The sequence below is a fragment of the Branchiostoma lanceolatum genome, chromosome 4, assembly GCF_035083965.1.
Source record: "Branchiostoma lanceolatum isolate klBraLanc5 chromosome 4, klBraLanc5.hap2, whole genome shotgun sequence".
Classification (NCBI taxonomy): Eukaryota; Metazoa; Chordata; class Leptocardii; order Amphioxiformes; family Branchiostomatidae; genus Branchiostoma; species Branchiostoma lanceolatum.
The window spans coordinates 20,148,363-20,169,666 of NC_089725.1; the positions used below are offsets into that span (position 1 = coordinate 20,148,363).

At 40.2% G+C, this 21,304-nt stretch overlaps 1 protein-coding gene across 1 annotated transcript; it reads right to left on the minus strand.

Moving 5' to 3' along the window:
* Window positions 1–694: 694 nt before the first annotated feature.
* Window positions 695–20,518, minus strand: LOC136433204 (cathepsin L-like). The gene is made up of 11 exons (XM_066425153.1): window positions 20,265–20,518; window positions 19,710–19,776; window positions 16,481–16,594; window positions 15,829–15,971; window positions 14,721–14,817; window positions 14,235–14,315; window positions 12,979–13,098; window positions 11,669–11,733; window positions 11,118–11,208; window positions 10,429–10,487; window positions 695–3,185 (listed from the first exon to the last, which is right to left on the minus strand). Exons 1-11 carry the CDS (start codon window positions 20,349–20,351, stop codon window positions 3,111–3,113), a joined length of 999 nt encoding a protein of 332 aa, XP_066281250.1. The 5' UTR covers window positions 20,352–20,518; the 3' UTR covers window positions 695–3,110.
* Between the last annotated feature and the right edge of the window lie 786 nt (window positions 20,519–21,304).

Here is a 21,304-nt window from a genome sequence, read left to right on the forward strand (position 1 = left end):
GCGATTTCTTTGTCTGCCATGATTTGCTACTTCGGGAAATACAATGTGATGAGTGGGGAGGGGACTCTGTGTGCCCGCTGCTTCTTGTTGGTCACACTCGTCAGCTTCCTTGCCCCTCAACTGCTGAAGTATGTTCCTGGGCGTCTTCCCCAACTTCCCATGACCCGAAAACTGACTCTAAGTCGGCGTCTGACAGTTCCTCGACGAAAAACTGTGGTACTCTTATGGCGGACGTTCGAACGCGTTCTGCGAACGATCGCCTGATCTGGGCCGGTTCCACTTTGACGGCGGGGGTGTGAAAAATATTGTTTTTAGTCCTTCCGTTTGAATTTTACTTGAATTGAATTTTTTTCCTTTTTTCATGAATTCTTCATGTATTCTTAGGACATTTGGGGGAATTTTAAGACAATAAAGATATTTTAAACAAGGTTAAGAAAAAGATTCATAAAAAAGATACCCCCATCTACAAAATGCAACGGTTTTGTTATGGCATGACGTCAATAAGTGGTGTGTTATGGCGTGATAACAGACCACTTATTGTGGGCAATGGAGGCTTCTGATTGGTCGACACCATCTGGCCATGTGATAATACATCAATATATATAAAAAGAGCCTAGTATAAATGTATAACACATACCATCCTAATCTAATTCTAAGCACAAAATGCACACAATTATAGATGAAATGCTCTGACTTTTCATGGAAGTACATGTTTGTTTTAGTGTACAACCTTAAGTCATATTGTTTGGATCTTGACAATTCCAATATGTCTTTATAGTCTGTAAAACTGAACGTACAGCCATCAAAGAAAATAAGTGCATAATATCTAGGCAGGCCTTATATAGGTCACAGCTGTAACAAATCCAACAGTGTACTTTTCTAAATGATTTCTACATCAGCTCCTAAATTCTGACAACAGTTTAGAATGCAGCTCCACTGCTTTGAAAAGAAATATCCATGCAAAATAATTCAATGGTGAACACAGGAGTATTGGATAAAGAATACACTAGTCACTAAGCCTTGTCCCTAAGTGTTACTTAGCAAAACTTATGATCACAACCGCAACAAAGTTTATGAGAAAAGAGACGCAGTTTAACACCTTCCATTTGAAATGATGTCAAAATTTAAAAATCCGCCATAAAAATCATATTACAAGAAATAGAATATGAATAGTCTTCCCCACAAGTGCAAGTTACATATATCATTAAAAAAAAGAGTCAGGACTGAAAACATATTAATTGGAGACACCTCACAAAGAAGTCAGCTTTCAGTTTTCCAGCATTTTATGTTATACCGTAATACTACGGCTGTGCAAAGACTTATGTGGTGAGCTTTCATGTAAATTTTACTGCCTCTGCTGACATGGCATTTTTAAAGACTGAATTCAATTTCCTCTGTGGTGTGGTCCAATCCCAGTTTAAATCATTCACAACATATTCAGGACTTCAATGCATTTGTGGAAGTCTGTTGCGACTGGGGGAGGCCTTTAATTTAAGTCTGTTTACTTAGACATCTCCCCAAAGTATTTCAGCATGGATGGCATAAAGCACGGTTCGCTCATATCAGTTCCCTTTGCCTGCCAGGCCTTCTAATGTCACAACAAATGGGGTGATCAAGACTACTGCTGCAATACAATTTTGATATAGACCATGCGGCACACTGTGCAGCAGGCCTGTGGTGTGATCGGCTGTTTGGTAGATTTGTTGCAAGCAAAATTGGACCTAGAGCTAGACAAAATGAAAAAAAAATATGACTTTTATACACACCTGACACATATCTTTCTACCATGGACTGCAGACACAACTATGTCAAATGCATGTTCTTTCTTCACCATTAATGCAAGCTTTGAAGCAAATTGTGGCTTCCCTTTGATCAAAGAAAATGCAATCTGCCATTAGAGGGTAGAATTCCATTAGATTTCACTTCCACAGCGACACCCTGAGCATGGTGAGCCGTGTAATGTAGTCAGGTCAGCACAGAGATGAATTGTGCACTTTAAAGATTTGACATTATAAATGGGCCCATATGCAAACCTAAGGTTCCAGTACCATAAAGGCCATAATGTCTGACTTCATTGATTTTCCTCATCATTTAGAGTGAAACGAAGTGTGATAAAAATGAATGGTAACATAACCTACAGACAGCTAACAGTCCTATCTGCACAACAAAAAAGGGGCCTCCACAGCATGTCTAAGAATTTTAAAATCTTTCATTTAAAAGAAATGACTTAGAATGTCAATATCAGATTCAATAAAGAATAAAAGCTAACAAAATATCTTGAAACTCTTGATTACATTATGCATTTTACTGCAAGTTGGATCAGGTTAGTTAAAACATTCATCAACATTCAAAATCCTGATTATTCATCATGAAAGACTGTCCTTGGTACTGAAAACTGTGCTGTTGACATTGCTGACTGCGGTTAGGATTGGCGTCATCTGCTGTATGACTGATTTGACAGCCAACTCCCCTGAGAAGGATGCAGTCATTCTGCACAATTCAGCCGGAGCCACACACATCCCTCCCCTGGGACTTGAGGAGCAGTGGGGAACATGTGTCAAGAAAATATTTCTTTCTCATGGATTTCATGCATAGTACTTTTTCATTTTAAAAAATCCCTGCCAAACAAGACACTCCATGGAGCCGTCCTTCAAACTTTCTGTTTTGACTACATTGTGCGATTTAGACATCAATGGCACAGCTATACAGCAATGGTAGAAAAATTCTCTGTCAACATGCTACAATGTAAATACAGTGTACTGAATTGAAATATCTAAAGTTGATCAGAATCCAAGAGATATCAAAACGTACTATATACTATCATAAACTCACCTTTCCATTAAAGAATTAAAAACAGCCCATGTTAACTAAAAACCCTTTACTAACTACAAGTGCTTCTCCTGTATCAATACCACAACAAAACACACTAATTATATTTTCCCTCAAACTACACAACATCAGGGCCCTTCTATGACTATCCCCTCTTCCTTCTCTCTGCTTTGTATTCACCCATTCTCTAAAGCACTGGAGATCAGCAGGGTGAGACAGATCGAGGATGTGGACAAGTTGGTGATGTCTGATGTTTGTTTGTCCTGGTGATGACAACGGCGTTACAGGACGACGGAGGATGTGCACATGGTGTTGAGCCCACACACTCCGCCCCCTCGGTACACAAGGTAGTAACCCTGCAGGGCAAACACCACAAGTTTCAAATATCATCAATATTTACATAGCCTTTTACAATTGCTTTTTCTTACTATTCCGTTCAGTCCATTTATCATTACAGATCCATTTTCTTGCCAACATCTACATCAGGGCTGTCTCCAGGACCTGTCTCTCCATCCCAGGATGGAAAATTGCTTGTTGGGATGGAAAAAATATCAGCCCGTATGCCCCAAAATTGTGAACTTCATGCCATGAAATTCATGAAAATGTATTTCATTAGCTTGAAATGTCAGATTTAACAACAAAACTGACAGCATGGGCTCCCAAACAATGAGTGGGATGGGGAAAAATTAAGGCTAGTCTGATCTAGCTGTCTAACATTCAGCCGTGATGCTCTGCTGCAGTCTGGGGCAGCTAAAGGCAAAGCACAGCATTGACCCTGGAACAAGCAATTGAAAGTCTTCTTTGCAGCTTCATATTCCATCAAAGACCACATTTTTAAGATTAAGTCCAATTATCTCATGATACCTCCAGCACAGCACTGCATTTTCTGTCTCATTTAAGCACATCCACTAGCAGATGCATCATGTTCAAAATAAGTCTCAACAAATACATAGCACAACTATCATTAACTTCCTCATTCATCTCTTCAGAATCCTTTCATCAAACCAAATCTATTTTGTGAGACACCTAACGGCATTGAACATCAAGGCCTAAGGAGCAAATTGCAAAACGTGTCCATGCATATTTTTTATTCCTGAAAGCCTCAACTTTGTCACCACACACACAACTATAAGATGGCCTTTGTGAGGTTGTTTTGACTGCGTGTAAGACTACCTTTCTTTTTAAATTGAGGTGCCAACGTCATGACAAGTCTGCTTCGATTGCTTTTATTTGTTCTACTTTAGCTCTTAACTGCCCATTATCCTGACGACCGTGGCACTTGTCAAAACCTATCCCTTGTTTATCAGTCTGTTGCTTAAATGTTCTCATTCGTCACTGATATTTGTTACAGCTGGCTGGAGCCAATTCCCTTAATAGACTCAAGTAACCTTATATGTATAAACCCTACATTCAAAATGGTCAAAATGGTTGAGGAGCAGGTTATTGCCATTATTTCTCTGCAAAACTAACCAGTGCTACTTAATTTGCAGCACTTCATCCTTACTTCAAATTTGGGTACACAATTGCAAAAAAAAGGAAGATTAAAAAACACATTCAATTTTGCAGATGTTAAACTTGACATTGAAATCCAGAGCTTGACCTTCAAGTCTCCTTTGCACAGATGTCCGAAAGAACCTTTCAAGTCATTTAACATGTAGGAAAGATGCAACAAGGTCTCTGAGGCAAGAGGTCAATGTTCTGCGTGGTGAGAATCTTGCATACAAACAGCACCATAGACATTACAGCCCACTCTTCTCTCTCAAGTACTCTTCAACGCACATCCATTGGACTGAGCACTGAGAGAAATTGAATTTGTTCACTCAGCTCTAGGGCTATAAATTCAGACTGCTGCAGAATATAGAAAAAAACTGATTCCCATTCAGGAGCTCGTTTTGCATGGGCAATTCTCGCTGTGACTTGATGACAATTTTCATGAGAAATACTATGTGATATTTCATCTATGTCAATGACAGTAACAACATATCAAAGAGTTGGTATTGTAGCAAAACTCTCCAGGCCCATCTTTTCTGCCAAACATAGCTACTATATGCTATGCTATAAAAACAAATCTCAATTCATAGCTATAGGCATGTATTTTCATACCCCATTTATAAACCCCAACAATTTTGCTTAGAATCTGGCTAACTTGACAAATTGATGAATTCTTAAAAAAGTCTCAGACATCCTGGCTTAAACATTGCAGCTGTGGGCATGGAAATCACATTTCATTGTTATCCAGACCTGTTACTCTGATGTCCGTGTTACATAAGCACTTAGCATGCATATTCCCACTGCAAACGTCCCTTGCAGACAGGACGAAGCTGGTGTGTTACGCCGAAGGGCGGTTATACCGGCTATACAGATACAGACGGTAATTTCTTTTCACAGTACAGAACTCATACCTTTCTTTTGTAGCCTCGAGCTACACAAGTCTAGACGGGTACTTACTGTAGTCCATAATGAAAATTGCAAGATGTACATAAGAAAGATGTTGTACATTCTTCTCATATATATGGCAAGAAATTGGACATAGTAGAACAAGGGGCATTTCAAAACCTACCAAAAACCTAGCAAAGCCACTTTTAATTCAGAACGTGGGTCACTTCATTTTCCACTGCCTTCAAAAAATAAGTCAAATCCAACGATAGTAAACGTGTCTAGCATATGGAGGAGTCACTAACATTCAAAATCAGGTAGGCGTGTGTCTGTGCTAAAAGACCCGGATTGTAAGAAATATACATGTAGGTAACTAAAGTTTCCCCATGCCTTCTGTGTTCCAAACATATTGCATAATGCAAAACCCTGTGAATACCATTGGGAGCAATATCTTTCTAACAGTTGAGATATTCCCAATCCTTGTTAGTTGAGATATTCCCAACTAACTGTTAGTTGAGATATTCCCAATCCTTGTTCCTTTAAACATCTTGACCTGACGGCTAATTCCCTAGGGAGAGATAATACAACCCCCTGGTGTAGGTTATATCTAGTCAATTAACATCTAATGTCATGTCACTGTAGGCAGTCTACAATCAAAATACTGTACAGTGAATTATCTAATTTGCTGTCTCGAGGTTTTTAAAAGTTTTTTGGTAGGTTTTGAAATGCCCCTTGTTCTACCATGTCCAATATCTTGCCACTACTGTCTTCTCACAGTTACTTTTCAGCCCAAGCTTACCCTAAAGTTGGGGGGTGAATCATAGGAGTAAGAATTTAATGAAATGATCAATTGGTATAACTCACTGTAAATCACACTGTCTCAGAAAACAAAAAGTTAGATTTACCTAATAGCCCCATCCTGTGGGTTTATTGAACATGAACTACAACAGACTTCTGAAACATGCAGAAGGTACAGGTTCTAACTGCCATTGTATAGCTTCAGATTTCCCTTCAAGTCCTACATGCACTTAGCAATTGTTCAGAGAGATCAGTTCATCAACTCAGAGATCCTCAACAAACAAGGTTCAAACAGAAGTCCCAGAGTGACCCAGGTTTAATAACAGTGCTGTCAACTGAACCCTTTTCATTCGGAGATGGCATCAAACAATCATGACTGACGCTTGCATAAATGTACCAGTAATCAGCGCGCCGCCCACACATCCGACAAGACAAAACACCAGTCTGATAAAAGGCGCTGAACGATACGAAGTGAAGAGTTGCTTGTGACAGGCTCCTACCCACCCGTACCATATATAGCCATGTGTTCACTGACCTGTCCGGTGCTATCACTGGAACATGAAAAGGCTTTAGAGTCTGGGCTTGTATGCACGGCCAGTCTTAACCTAGGTTGACCTAATCGTGTTTACTCACTAAGTTTTTTTAACCTTTAGGAAATACAATTCAGTGTCAATCACCTTGTGTTATGTAAGACTGCATTACAGTTAAGTTAATCTTCTCATGCCATTGATGCCTTGATGTATGGTTGGGACACCAGTTACGAGCCTTGGCACATTTGTATTCCACTGATTTCCCCTCGGCTTAATGGATTCTGTTATCTCCTAACATGTAAATGTCGCTGTAGGTGAATTTCCAATCATTATCAAACAATGCTGCATTGACAATTGTTTGGAACAAGATGATTTTGTTATATGTTGTTTTATTTTATCTGTATTTTATAATAGTTTTACGATATATTTGTATTCTTCTAAACGTGGCAGCCACTACTATCCTGTTGCCAGCATCTCCCAGATTTGTTCTAAAAAGCTTCAATAGATAAATAACTGGCGGTAGCATTTCAGTGTCAAAGGCTGTTTTTCTTGATTTCTGATTAAACTTCAAAGATATGACTCCAAGACTCAGCAACAACAGAAATGTGGCCCTTGGGTAGATGTAAACACTTACACAATATGCTTCCCATGGCAGATATGCATGACTTGTATGTTCATTTGAATGGTTCAACATCACTCAAGAGGTTCAACTGCATTTGTCCCATTGAGTTGACAGCCAAATGCCCTGAATATGAATAATGTATTAGTATCCAAACTGTTAGATTTTACTTCCAATTTGGATACAATACGTTATGGATCAAGAGGGAATAAAGAGTTACCAAAAAGAGCTGACTCTCTCTCTAGACAATTTGGCAATGTTCGGTTAAAACTTGTGCTAGCGCGTAAGGAGTTTCTCTTAGACAATTTCATAGTGTTGAAAATGTCTGGCTGTTTCAAAATTCTATCCAGTTGCTTGAGTAACTGTTTTTGGGCATATTGATTTGTTGTTCTGAAAGAAGCTACAAATCATATTTTGAACACTTCAGGCTGAAATAAGTGCCCAGAAAGGCTGCAGACTGCACATACGATTCCCTGCGGTCATCCTCCCTGACCGATTGGACAGGTCAGATGCAGCAAGGCTTACCTACCTGCACAGACCTAAGCACCATCCATAAATCTTCCTGACCTGAATGGAGGGCAAATGCACTTAAAACACATTCAGTAATCCAGGTGAACACAGAAACTCACTAAACACAGAGTCAACTAATGCCTTTTCCACCATTCACTCCTCCTATGGCAGGCTTGAGCTCTTATCTACATCCAAATGGTCCCCTGTAGTTCTCGATGTGATCTGTATGGCTCCACAGCACTTATAAGATAAGCTCACATGTCCGTGGGCATGAGAAAATAGTTTTTACCCTATCATGGGATACCATATTTCATAGAGGACCATGCATGGTCCTGCCTCCAACTTGAGCCCATGTAATAGCAGCATAGATAACTTCAAAACAGAGAACAGAAATATACAGGGCACAAATGAACTATGACCATGGAGACCATTATTCTTCAGAAACTGTTGGTGTCATAATGGAAGCCTACTGTAGGCCTACTGTATGCTATAGCCCTGGCATACCAAACAGCTCATTTATTAATTTAACATTCCATACTTAATGGCTAACAACTATGGCCATCAGCATAGAAGTGTACAACAAACAAAACTCTCTTCTTCAAATCTACAGATAACAAGTTTCCTGGAAACTGCCCATGATATGGTACCATGATCTCATTGACATGTGCAGCATGTTGTACATTGTAATCAAATTGCTAGTAAGAGTTTTTTGCCATATGCTGGCCTTGTGACTGCTTAACAAGCTAGATCTGATATCACTTTGACCTCTGGTGGCTAAATAATATGCTTTGGGGTAACAAAAAAGGTAAGAAATTGGCTGCCATATATACTAATGATCATATCACATGCATTACAACACACATGTACATGTAGTCATGATTACTAGTAAGGCCACAGCAGGTAAATTCTATGGATGACATCCTCTGAAGACTCCAAATGAAAAAAAAAACCAAGATATCCACATTTTCAAATTTGAATACCACAAACCATGTAAGAAGAATTGAAGCGATAAAACATGGTATAATAACCAGCAAGTCTTTTATCTAATGATATTAACTAATGCTGATGTCAACATTAAAATCACTGTAGAGTTAGATCTGGGTTTGTGTAGCACGTCAAGAATGTAGAGACAAGGTTTCCTCTACAGTGCCTGTGACTACATAATGCTGGCTCTGCTCACTTTGTCTCAACTCACGGTAGTCTAAACTGAAGTTCTCTCTGCTATTGCTGTCCTGACTGTCTGACTGAATTGCAGTGCCTCAGAAATCCCTCGTCTTTTTATTCTGTCTTCAACAGACAGACAGCTAGACAATGGTCTACCCCATCCGCATTACATCAGTTACTTCATCTGACCCTGTTATTGGATTTGTTAGTAGTTCACTTCATTCAAGAAAAAAAACATCGGATTACACGTTGTTGATAAAAATGTCACAGCAATTACAGACTAATTCCCATTACAAGTTTGGTATGAGTGCTGCACTGTGTCTTACTATAAGTTGGTGACAAGGAGCAATCTTATTACAGCTTGCATACACAATAATTGTACAGCACGTTTGTACGGATTTTTCACTATTCCTACATGTGCAGATGGCACCTAGAATGTTTTTTTGAGATTGAAGTGGCGGACGTTCGCAACATATTGCCCCATTTTCGGTATATTGACCATTGCTGAAGGGCAAAAAAATTCTTGTTTTTTATTTCAAAATTAGGCGAAAATCAATGCGCGCGCTGATGTCATCCATAAAATTTACTTGCTGTGGCCTAACTAGAGATCAATATTGATCCATTTGATGTTACTTCCATTCTGGGTTGTCTATAAAACACCATTTGCCGCATAAAACATAATTTTCATGAATGATGACATGTAAAAATATGACTTTATCTCCCTGTTATGACGTAAAAGGGTTGAAAATGGGTTTGGGCGTGAAATAGGGTAAACGACAACGATTTTTATGAACATCCATATGCACATGATCTAACATGTGAACATGTGCACCACCCTGGCCTCAACAGTGGAATTAAATGGTGGGAAGGATGGCTGACCTTTCAACCTTCTGATCAAGCTGCACCTCGCATCAAAAGGGACCGACATTTTAGTTCAATTTCCCATGATTTACAATTGGAGAATTTTATCAATTTGAAGATAGAAATTGCTGCAGGAGCAATTGAACACAAAGTCAGTCGCACAGAAGGGGGCAGAAAACTAATCCAGCTACGTAGCTTAAGGGTAAGCTACAACTATTTTGGCCCTGGCTAGATTGGAAAAATGAAATAAAAATGAGACGGCAAAATAGCAATCACTGAGAAAACTACCCTGAGGCCAAACAGGGTCTGACTCTATCGGCTTCTCTGCCTGCTGGAATGACCTTTGGTCTGTTTCCCATCTTATGGCGTAAATATCCATCAACACACTTAAGTATGAGTTACAGCTAATCCACCGTCAGCCAGTTGTGCTAATGGGAAATCACACAGATACATTTTGTAGGATATGACTTGATGTAATAGTGATGTGACTGGAAGACATGTGACTGTACCTTGTAACATCCATTTAACTGATGGATGGATGGACCCGGCAAAACCACCCATAGGATGTTCGACATTTGACCTCTCGGAGAATAACACACTTAGCTACAACATCTACTTCCTGAATTGTGACCTAAATTGTGACCCAACACAATCTGAAAACTTAGCAAAGACCTCATTTGTAAAATATTTACATACTGACAATCAAAATGTAACATGATGATGTAAGAAAAACTGTGTTACCTCCTCTCCCCAGCTCTTGCCCCAACTGTTTTTGATAATCCAGTAGGGAGTCTCATCCTCTGTGCAAGAAAAAGACAACACATTTAGCTGGGAGAAAGAGAAAAAGGTTGGGAGAAGAAAACATACAAAGAGCAAAAGTCATCTGTAACTTTATTTCTTACGTGAGGACCTGCTCCATTTCCCCTGGGACACCCAAAGGGCTTATTCTTAGAGAGTAGAAATAGGGCAAGATGACAATTCCAAAATGACAGGAGGGATATGTCAAACAACACAAGCTTGTAAAGTATTTTTATTTTGAATCTATAGATCAATTACAGACTTTCAATACAAGCATGAATCCCCATCTACTTCTTATGCAGTGCAAGATTCCCTGCCCTTCTTGTTGGAAATCTTATTGAACTCTGTAAACTTTTCAATGACTTTCCCAGGACCCTTTAGCCCCAGAATATAGGGACTTAACATGTTCCCTCAATGGAGCAGTGACTAGCATGCTACACCCTGCAGTCACCATTGAAAGCTTCTCAGCGGGCAGTTTGGGTCATACAAGCCCCTTTGGAGACATTGACAATACAGCCACTGCTAAGACCAGCAAGTGAGACCTTTCAAAACTACTACTTTGTATCCTTTGCCAGTCCTTTATTCAATAAATTCTGCCAGGCCAATAACATCCCTGTCACTCGCAGACTTACTGGTTCCATATCCCACGATCAACACTCCGTGGTCCAGCTCTTCAGGGTTGCAGAAGATACTCCAGGGGTGGGAGATGCCTCCCATGTAAAACTGCAAGGGCAAGCAAGGGCATTTCATGTGTAAGCATGTGTGTTTGAAGAACATGTACAGTCATGTAATGCAAGGGATCTTCTATCATAACAAAGGCACTACTTCCCACGAAATCTAGAGAGGCTAGTAGTCCACAACAGCAGCCCACATTGGTAATTACAGTCAATAATCACCTTTCCTACATGCAAGTGATGTAATAATGACAACAGAAAGCCCATAAGGCATGCACAGGTAGTTAAGCGATGTACGAAGTTGATAAATGTTTGGTTAGGCCGCCATAATTATGCAGGGCATGTTAGACTGAGACAAAATAACTATTTTTCTGTCTTTGAGAGCACTGAACTTTTCATATCACAAGGGCTACGACAGAACACTTCCTGATGTGAATAATGATCTATTCAGCTCTATCAGATAGAGGAGGATGCAACGATTCCAATAACAAGGAATGTGCAAGTCTCACCTGCATGGGGAATGCATTGATACCAATAGAGATGGGTCCATTCTCAGCCAGCCAAGATGCCATGTCTACAAATGTGGCAAAACAACGATAACACTGTCCATTATCAAAACATGTAATACTGCCTCTGGTAAAGTGAGAATTGCCTTTATCCCTAGAGGCAACTAAAGGCAAGTAAAATCTACCACAGAGCATCGTTTCCTAATCAGTGATAGTTTCACCATAGACGTTATGTCAGGTCATAAGGGACTTGTGCATAGATTGCCTAAGTTTTCATTTGTACAATAAATAACTACTAGTGTCAAGCTTGTTCAGAACAGCTCTTTGCTTAACAACATCACATTTATGACAAATGATTTTCACCTGTTTATTTTGTATAGTAGATTTTTTAGCTTCATTTTGAGCTTGCTACAACGTTAACTATATGTACTATTCCTTTGAATTTTGACTTTCTGCTCAAAGGAACCAGGCAATGACACTAAAGCAGCGCCAAGTTGCACAAGACCTCTCCAGAATGCTACATGTATGTCTGGCCTGCACTATCACCTTTCTGCAGGATCATACATGTCAGGAAGCTAGAAGTAATTGGGTCTTTGAGAGGTAGTCAAACAGAGCTGCACCTCAGGTGAGGATTACCCTTGGAGCCAGACTGGCTTTCATTTGCTGCTGCAGTCAGATTATGTATTCAGCACTTCTACAGCTCCTGATCTCCAGCTATCTCAAAATGACAAGCCTGGAAATTTGCAAGACAATTTAACAGGCACTGATTTCTGACATTTATAAGGTTACTGAGAAATGCATGGTGCATGACGTTTTGTCACTTACATTGTAAAAGGCACCAGGCGTGGTAAATCAACCGGATACTTGAACCGACTAGGCTCGTGACTCGCTTGTTTGAAAGCAAGCCGAGGGCACGGAGTGGCTTTGAAGTTTGATGCTGACAGATCAGCACCCCACACACTCCATAGGTGGGAGACCATACATATGCAGAGAATCCCATGATTCAAAGGCTTCCCTACCCTGATACAGATGATCTGCCATGGCGTTTTCTATGCACAGCACAAGCTTTGCCAGAGGGGAGTCTTAGAGCGTGCTGAATTCTGATTCACTGTTGCTCACTGCATATCAAGCAGAAAATGTGAACACTTTCGGTCCAGACAAAAAAACTTGGAATACATGTAGTAAAAAGTTCAGATTCTGGAAGTACAATAGGACCCAAATTTCTTTTTCAACATATATCAGTGTCCATACATAATGGGATTTCACAGATTATACCAAGGACATTATATGCACAGTTGCCCCAGTGGACTGACCATTCTCATCCTTTGAGATGTTGACGGAGCTGTTGATGTAGACCTGCACCTTGGAGTAGTCCATGTGGCACTTCTCATCCTCAGCCTCATAGGGGTACGCTTTCTCAGACTCCAGACCACCTAAAATCATAATGATCCGATTCAGGATCCAGGTTAAATGTGTAATGAGAGAACAGAAGGCCTTATGACCTAACCTATTGAGATCACAATGGCATTGTTGGCCACTCCAATTAAGTAACTTGTTTCTGAACACAAAAAGTATGATGTGTAAATACACTGCAATGAGGACAAAGGGCAAATACATGTTTAAGTTACTCAGGATACAGATGATTGCTACCTGACCTGCATGCTGCCATGTTTGCAGTTGGTAGTTTTCATATTGTTCTCCCTGCTTTCTGCCATTTTTTTTAGAATTCTTTGAAAGCATTCCTTGGTGTGACTGTGGCCCTTGTATGTTAGTTAGTATCAAATTGAATAAATAATAAAAGTTACATTTGTATTTGCAAAAATCACACATTAGGTTGATGACTTACACATACTAATTTTCAAGGTAACATTCTTCCTCGTGCAACGTATACGAGTCATGAACATGAGGTGCCATCTGCTATTGTTAGAGCAGTCATCATACAAATGACTGATGAATTCCGCAAATATGTACACATATAGTTGTACACTGGAAATTGTGATAGGACGAAATAGTCATAAGATTACATTTTCTTATCAAATTCAGCAAGTGTAGTCCCAGGAGCTTGGTCTTTCACATGTGTGGGCCCAGTGTCAGCACAGAGCGAACATCCTGAGATGAACATAAAAGCTCGCAGGCAAACACGGATGATACCACTGAGCCCTAAGTGGAAATTGTAAAACCTATTTCCCAGCAACTATTTGCCCCTACTCAGCCCACACATGGCAGAGTGCGTCGTCATGGGATGAACACTACTCAGTATGAATGCTGAACTGTGTGGTGACAGACATGCAATACGTAGTACATAATCTTTTTCCTCACATGTACATGTACATGTAACAGAGACTAGGTAGGAACCTGGAAGCTGTGTTTGAGTGGGGGAAATTGTGTCAGAGAATGTTTAGAAAAAAAATTATACATAAAAGATGGAGGAAAAAACAGGGATTAGAGGAAGACAAATAGTTACCAACTGTTGACTTGAAAATGATAATTGTATTGACCTATACAACAATTCATGAGCCTTCTACGTCTGTCCTCTACAAAATCAACTGAAATGACATGAATATCTCACCCATCCTGATGATCTCATCATACGCTTGTGAGGGAAGCCCGCCCTCACAGCCATCATCTAGTTTGTCACAGTCCACCAACTCTGTCAAGGTCAAATTAGATTGTCTTTGGTTATTAGACACTTAAGTTGCAACAGGCCATCTGGTTGGTTTGTGGTCAAGTACTTACCACAGGGTTAATTAGAACAAACTTTAATGTGCATCATTACATATTTTTGTAAATAGTGAATGTGTAATATCCCATATTTTTGTACATATTTTTGACTATTTTTTTCATTTCTGACATAAAAAAGGGAAAGTTGTGGTAACTCATAATGTTTGCAAGGTTTGCAGACAATTCAAAGGCTTTATCATACTTGATCACAAAAGGAACACTTTTACGATTGGATGAATGTGACAACATTTAATTTTGTCAAGCTGTGTCAGGCAAAAGTTACTAATAGGTAAAGTATAGAATATAGCCACAACTTAGTAAATAAATTCCTCACGTTGCTCTGAGAGATCAGGAAGGCTTCCCTTCTTGATGGCCCACTGGCCTTCAATGTTCCCAGTAGTAGAGAAGGCCCAGCAGGAGCCACACTGGCCCTGAAACATAAGAAGATTTCACATCAGCACCAAGGCCAGTGTCAAGCTGCTGGTACATTCAGGTACATTGGGTGTCCCTGGGAAAGCATGTGCCTACATCTACTGTTGTGTTAACAAGTGACAGTCAGAGTTGGTCCCTCAAGTCAGCCATAAACCTTGATTAAAAAGAATTTTCTCAAACTGTGAAATTGCTATGGGAGTCCCAGCATATGTAGAGCAGGTGACCTGGGATGTAATTTGTATCGCGATGAGAAATTGTCAGAAGTGTTCCTTGGGGTTAGTTTATTAATTAGTAACTGGCTTGTAGACTGGCTGCCCCTTTTTATCTGAAGGAGTTTACTTGTAAAATGCACAACCATAAAGTCAGAGCTTCTACACACAAATAAGATCAATGCAAACAACATCAATATACAAAATAATGTATTTGGAGGACCGGGTACAGATTAAATTGAATTACAAACTGTCAGTAATTAAATGAAAATGTGCATTTCGGAATCAAGTTATTGTATTAGCTGTATCATTTTTGGGTTTTGTCCATCACAGTCATAATTGACAGAGGTTTGATACTTTGTGTGTTTTGCATATTTGTGAATAAGCTTTTGACAACAATCATTCTGGATATGTCTGATTTAGCTGGGACAGCCTAAAAATGCCCCCTATCTATCCATGTTAGAATGCAGGGAACACTTTTAGCACTGAGTCACCAAAATGTTGCAGAAAACAAATGGGACATCTGCATTTCAGTTTAGATATACACCCCATGATTTTCCTGTATGTTATTTAGAATATAGAGAAAAAAAGCTACGGTAATCACTAACCATTCATAAGTCATCATATTGGCCCAACATTTTTTAACTCAAAATCAAGGGACCAATAAGGCATAGCCTTCAGTAGAAATTTGGAAGAGTTCTGTACAAGCTGTGATGATTATTCAATATCACCTGTATATCAACATTTATTTCCTGTGATTTTCCTAAAGATGTGACTTGAGAACAAACAGTTGTTGCTGACCTGATCCTTGACCTCAGTGACAGCACCATGGTCCCGCCAATCGAACGCCTGCGGAGCGTCCTTCTTGGGGATGGTGGCAAGTGGGAGGGGCTTGGCTGGGGCTCTCCACACAGGGGTCAAGTAGTACCTCCTGAACTCATCCTCTGGACAGAAACAAAATAGTTCATCATGACTTGAAAGTTCATCTGTGTTGGTAGAAGTCATTCTGACTCAAAATTGAACTGCAATTTGCCAACACAAAAATTGGACTTACCCAAATGTTTGACACTTGAAAATGTGAGTAAGGTCAATTTTTGTCTTGGCAATTTGCAGTTCAACTTTGGTTCAGACAGTTCATCATGTTTTTTGTTGATACACAGGATAAAGCAAATTCAGTACATCAGTAACAATGTTGATTTCAAACTTGTACTCTAGCAGGAGATAGTAAACTACAACTGTTACAACACGATAACATATACTTTTGTTACTTTTAAAAACATAGCAGAAGTCAACAGTCATGGGCATGGACATAGTAGGATAAGTTTCCTACACACACAGCATGTTTATTTAACTCAGTACATTTAAAGATGATGAGGTAGTATGTAAGAGTTATCAATAAGTTTCAACAGTCAAGTACAAATAAGACATAAACATCTGATCCTGTCACACTTACCAGTTAGGTCCATGAACTTAGTTACTCCATACTTGGCTGTGCCTCGCTCTGAGTCCTGCAGCTTTCCTGCCTTCTTCATGTTGTCTTGGAACACATAGTACCTCTTCAGGTACTCTAAGGGGGTGCACAGACTCATTCATTGAAAGGACCAACAACTTAAATTTAACAGCCAGTCTCTGCTTTTGTTTAGCTTCTGATATGATTTTAGCTGACTACAGTGGCTAATAAAACATCAACATGTTACGTTTCTTATTCTATGTTTAATATTTCATATATAATGCATTACCAGTGTTTATGACTTGTCTGTAGTCCCATATTATAGCTACTTGATCCTAATTCGTGTCACTGCTTTGTCAGTGGACATAATTTTTTTCACCATTCTAGTACACTGTTATGATACATCATTACCAATGGTTCTTGAAGGAAATACTTGATATCAATGTTATTGTGTTTTCTACATTAGCCCAATTAACATCTACTAAACATAATTCCACCAGGGACCAGGGTATAAAATTCCCCCACCCTGTAATGATAGGTCCACACAGACCTCTAACCCAACGTCCTCCGGTATGATGAACTCCCATATATCTAAACTGTGCATACCTGGAGGTGCTGCACTAGAGATCTCTCAAACCCACTGTTTTCATAGTGGCGTATTTATGTAACCCGGTGGATTAATGATAATGGAGGTTCAATATCTAAACTGTGCATATATACCTGGAAGTTCTACACTAGAGATCTTTCACCCAATGTTTTTCAAAGTGGCAGATTTATGTAACCTGGCAGATGCATAATGGATGTTAGTTACTTAATAGACCCCTTTCCAAATACCGCGGCCATTTTGAATCCAGGGCGCGCGCACGTGATTCGAGCGCGGGAAAAGTCAACACCCGGTAAGACCAAGCCAGCGGTAAGGCGCTCCCAGTAGAAACCAGCGTTGAGTCATCTTCGGCGGCGAGATGTTCTCCTTCTCGGTGAAATCCATCGATATATTTGCATGGCACAAGTAGATGATATTGTTGTGGACACTTGGACTAGATATCGGCCAGTAAAATTGTGAATTTCTGCTACTTTTCCACAGTTTCTGCCGGGATGTTGAACGCGCGCTACAGTGATAAAATGCTGATATGTTTACACCGCGTGCTTGTAATTTCCCTAATGATGTTAGCTAAAGTCGAGAAAAATCCCACAAAACATACACTTTTCGGATCATTTTAGCTTCGTTTAGGTATGAATATAACTCTTGAGCCTTTTGGCTGTCGTGACAATGCCAACATAATCTTGAAATTACGTTAGTTTGAGGGAGGGTCGTGTTTTCTGTGCAGCGTTACATCGACTTCGCTCAGCAATATTTGACATTTCCGCTGAATGCAATCCCACACACAAAAAAACGTGAAAATATAGGCCTAGGCTTGAGTTCAATGTCCTTAAATATGGCAGCATTCCGGCGGCTTTTTGACGATCTTTTCGGATGCCAAGAATTTAGGCTTGAGGACTCTAAGTACGTGAGTGAAGGTGTGTTTTCCATTCTATCTGACGTTTCTTTAAATCATTTTGCGCGGCAATATTTCAGATATCTGTTGGCCGGATGGAACCCAAAAAACGTTAAATAATATTGACTTGAGGACTGAAGGACCTCAGGCCGATATTTTTCCTTTTGTTGTGGGGTTTCATCCTGTGGAAATCTAAAATATTTCCGCAAAAAGTAATGTAATGAAACGCTACAAAGAAAACACGCCCCCTGCTTCACTCACGAACTTCATCAAGCTAATCTTGGCACTGAAATATCGTCAAAGTCAAAGGAGCCACCGAAGTTCCGTCAAATTTTTATACTCGCAAAGCCCTCAAGCCTATATTTTCACGCTTCTGTAATATCATCCGACGGAAATTAAGATATTACGGCGCAAAGTGAAAACACTCCATCTTCACTCACGTACTTTAGGTTTTGATATTTCAGAAAACTCGTCAAAAGAAGCCGCCGAAATTCTGCTAAATTCCCCCAAAAAATTACCTTTAGCTCAAGCCTACATTTTCAGGTCTTTTTTTGTGGGATTGCATTCAGCGGAAATGTCAAATATCGCTTGCGGAGCAATGTAACAAGAGAGAAAGGAAAAGCTAGACAGAAAAGAAAGAAAGGCTAGCTGAAACACGACCCCCTCTCAACGCGCGTTTTCCCAGGGGAAGTCACAACCGGTAAAATTCTGTATATTTCTATCTAAGTAGCTATAAGGATCCCAGCCCGAAAAGTGTATGCTTTACGGGGTTTTTCTCGACTTGTGAGTGAAGCAGGGGGCGTGTTTTCTTTGGACCGTTTTATTACATCACTTTTTGGGGAAATATCTTAGATTTCCACAGGATGAAACCCCACAACAAAAGGAAAAATATCGGCCTGAGGTCCTTCAGTCCTCAAGTCAATATTATTTAACGTTTTTTGGGTTCCATCCGGCCAACAGATATCTGAAATATTGCCGCGCAAAATGATTTAAAGAAACGTCAGATAGAATGGAAAACACAACTTCACTCGCGTACTTGGAGTCCTCAAGCCTAAATTCTTGGCATCCGAAAAGATCGTCAAAAAGCCGCCGGAATGCTGCCAAATTTGTACCCAAAAGGACATTGAACTCAAGTCTATATTTTCACGTCTTGTTTTTTTTGTGGGATTGCATTCAACGGAAATGTCAAATATTGCTGAGCGAAGTCGATGTAACGCTGCACAGAAAACAAAACCCTCCCTCAAAGTAACGTAATTTCAAGATGATGTTGGCATTGTCACGACAGCCAAAAGGCTCAAGAGTTATATTCATACCTAAACGAAGCTAAAATGATCCGAAAAGTGTATGTTTTGTGGGATTTTTCTCGACTTTAGCTAACATTATTAGGGAAATTACAAGCACGCGGTGTAAACATATCAGCATTTTATCACTGTAGCGCGCGTTCAACATCCCGGCAGAAACTGTGGAAAAGTAGCAGAAATTAACAATTTTACTGGCCGATATCTAGTCCAAGTGTCCACAACAATATCATCTACTTGTGCCATGCAAATATATCGATGGATTTCACCGAGAAGGAGAACATCTCGCCGCCGAAGATGACTCAACGCTGGTTTCTACTGGGAGCGCCTTACCGCTGGCTTGGTCTTACCGGGTGTTGACTTTTCCCGCGCTCGAATCACGTGCGCGCGCCCTGGATTCAAAATGGCCGCGGTATTTGGAAAGGGGTCTATTCACACCTTCAGTATTGTTGTACTGCTTGTTGTACTGCACAGTGAACTCTTCAAATAGGTCCAGGTGTGGGGACTGGGTGGAAGAAAAAAACTTGTCAAACTGATACAAAATCACACACTTATCCCCCCTCTCTCTCCCTACCCCTCTCTCCCTACCCCTCTCTCTCTCTCCCTCCCTCTCTATCCCTCCCCCTCTCTCTCTACCCCTCTCTCTCCCTCCCCCCCTCTCTCTCTACCCCTCTCTCTCTCTCTCTCTCTCTCTCTCACTCATTCACTCACTCACTCAACCTATCTTACATCAGGTAGGCTAAACCCTCGGCTCAAGATGAACATGTCGCAAGGCAAGACAAAGACTTTTTGCTCAATTCCCAGACCATGATTATGCCTCCGGAATCATAAACAGTACACTGCAGCTGCACACTGTACAACATCGCACAGCACATAGTAAGGTTCAACGAGCTAAAGATTTCAGCTTAGTAAGACACATGGATGTCAAGCATCGGTGTATGTTTGAGTTCATCACGACGAATATGACATGAGCTTATACCAACAGGTGCGTACCTGCGCACTCAATCCGATCCTTGCTGTAGCACTCCATTCCATCGCACTAAACACTGTAAGCGCCAAAAACACCGCGGCCAGCTGCATTGTCGTCCTTTAGAAAACTGATTCCGTTTCCGAAAAAAACTGTTAATTGACGCAACAAATGGCAACCCACGACAGAAAGCTGGAGTGGACACTGTCACAGAGAACTTCAGGGGAAGTGTGTACCTGGCACCAGTCTTTTTCTCTTTCGTAAACAACTCGTCATATGACCTTACACAACATTCAGGTCAAAGGTTGAAGGCGACACCTGATTATTCAAATAGTAATTTGCATTTTCGTTGAACCTTCAACCGTGTCAGGTAGAAACTGCTTAACGTTTGGCATCATCTCAAACCATAGACCACGTAGGAACGCCCTCTATCATGTCTATCAGAAATATTTTGTAGCCCGGTCTGGACCGTCAAAACCTGTCACATCCCTATGGTGCTAATCCCCGGATTAAACAAAAGCAAATCTCTGTTTGCCACCGTAAAGTAACAAACGCGCATAAAACAGATTTGATGCGGCCAATTTCATAAGGTCTATGTCTGCAAGCTTTCAAATCAATTGTTCAGTACATAATTGAAAACAATGTTGATAATTTCAGCTCACGACAGTCAAACGCATTTGAAAGTCGCAGGCTATGCTTACTTGCAAATTGGTCAGGTTGATATTGCTGAACGTTCACTTAAAGGTTGTTTCCACGCTTTCCCTGCATTTGCTACTTTCTCCAGTTAACTTCCCTTCTTTTCCGATATTTTCCTTAGTTGCCCTACTTTCCCTTACGAAGTTCCCTAATGATATTTTATCCAAGTTCACTATTTATGATTTTTATGTTTGACTACGAATGCACACTTTTTCAATGGACTCAATTCTAGAAACACCCATCGATCTTGTAATTGCTAGTTCACTTCTTCTAAAAGACCTGTGTACCCGTGTAACATTAGTGACTTGAAATAGACTTTACATGCCACGCCTAACAATAACTTGAGCAGGAATAATGACAACAAATCGAG

What these genes read in the sequence shown, in the direction of transcription:
- LOC136433204 (XM_066425153.1), bottom strand. Translation starts at nt 20,351, where the DNA reads ATGCAGCTGGCCGCGGTGTTTTTGGCGCTTACAGTGTTTAGTGCGATG. An exon ending in CATCTCAAAGGATGAGAATG is followed by an intron (nt 11,734 to 12,978) that starts GTCAGTCCACTG and finishes CCACATTTGTAG; the next exon opens with ACATGGCATCTTGGCTGGCT. An exon ending in GATCGTGGGATATGGAACCA is followed by an intron (nt 10,488 to 11,117) that starts GTAAGTCTGCGA and finishes TTTCTTGCACAG; the next exon opens with AGGATGAGACTCCCTACTGG.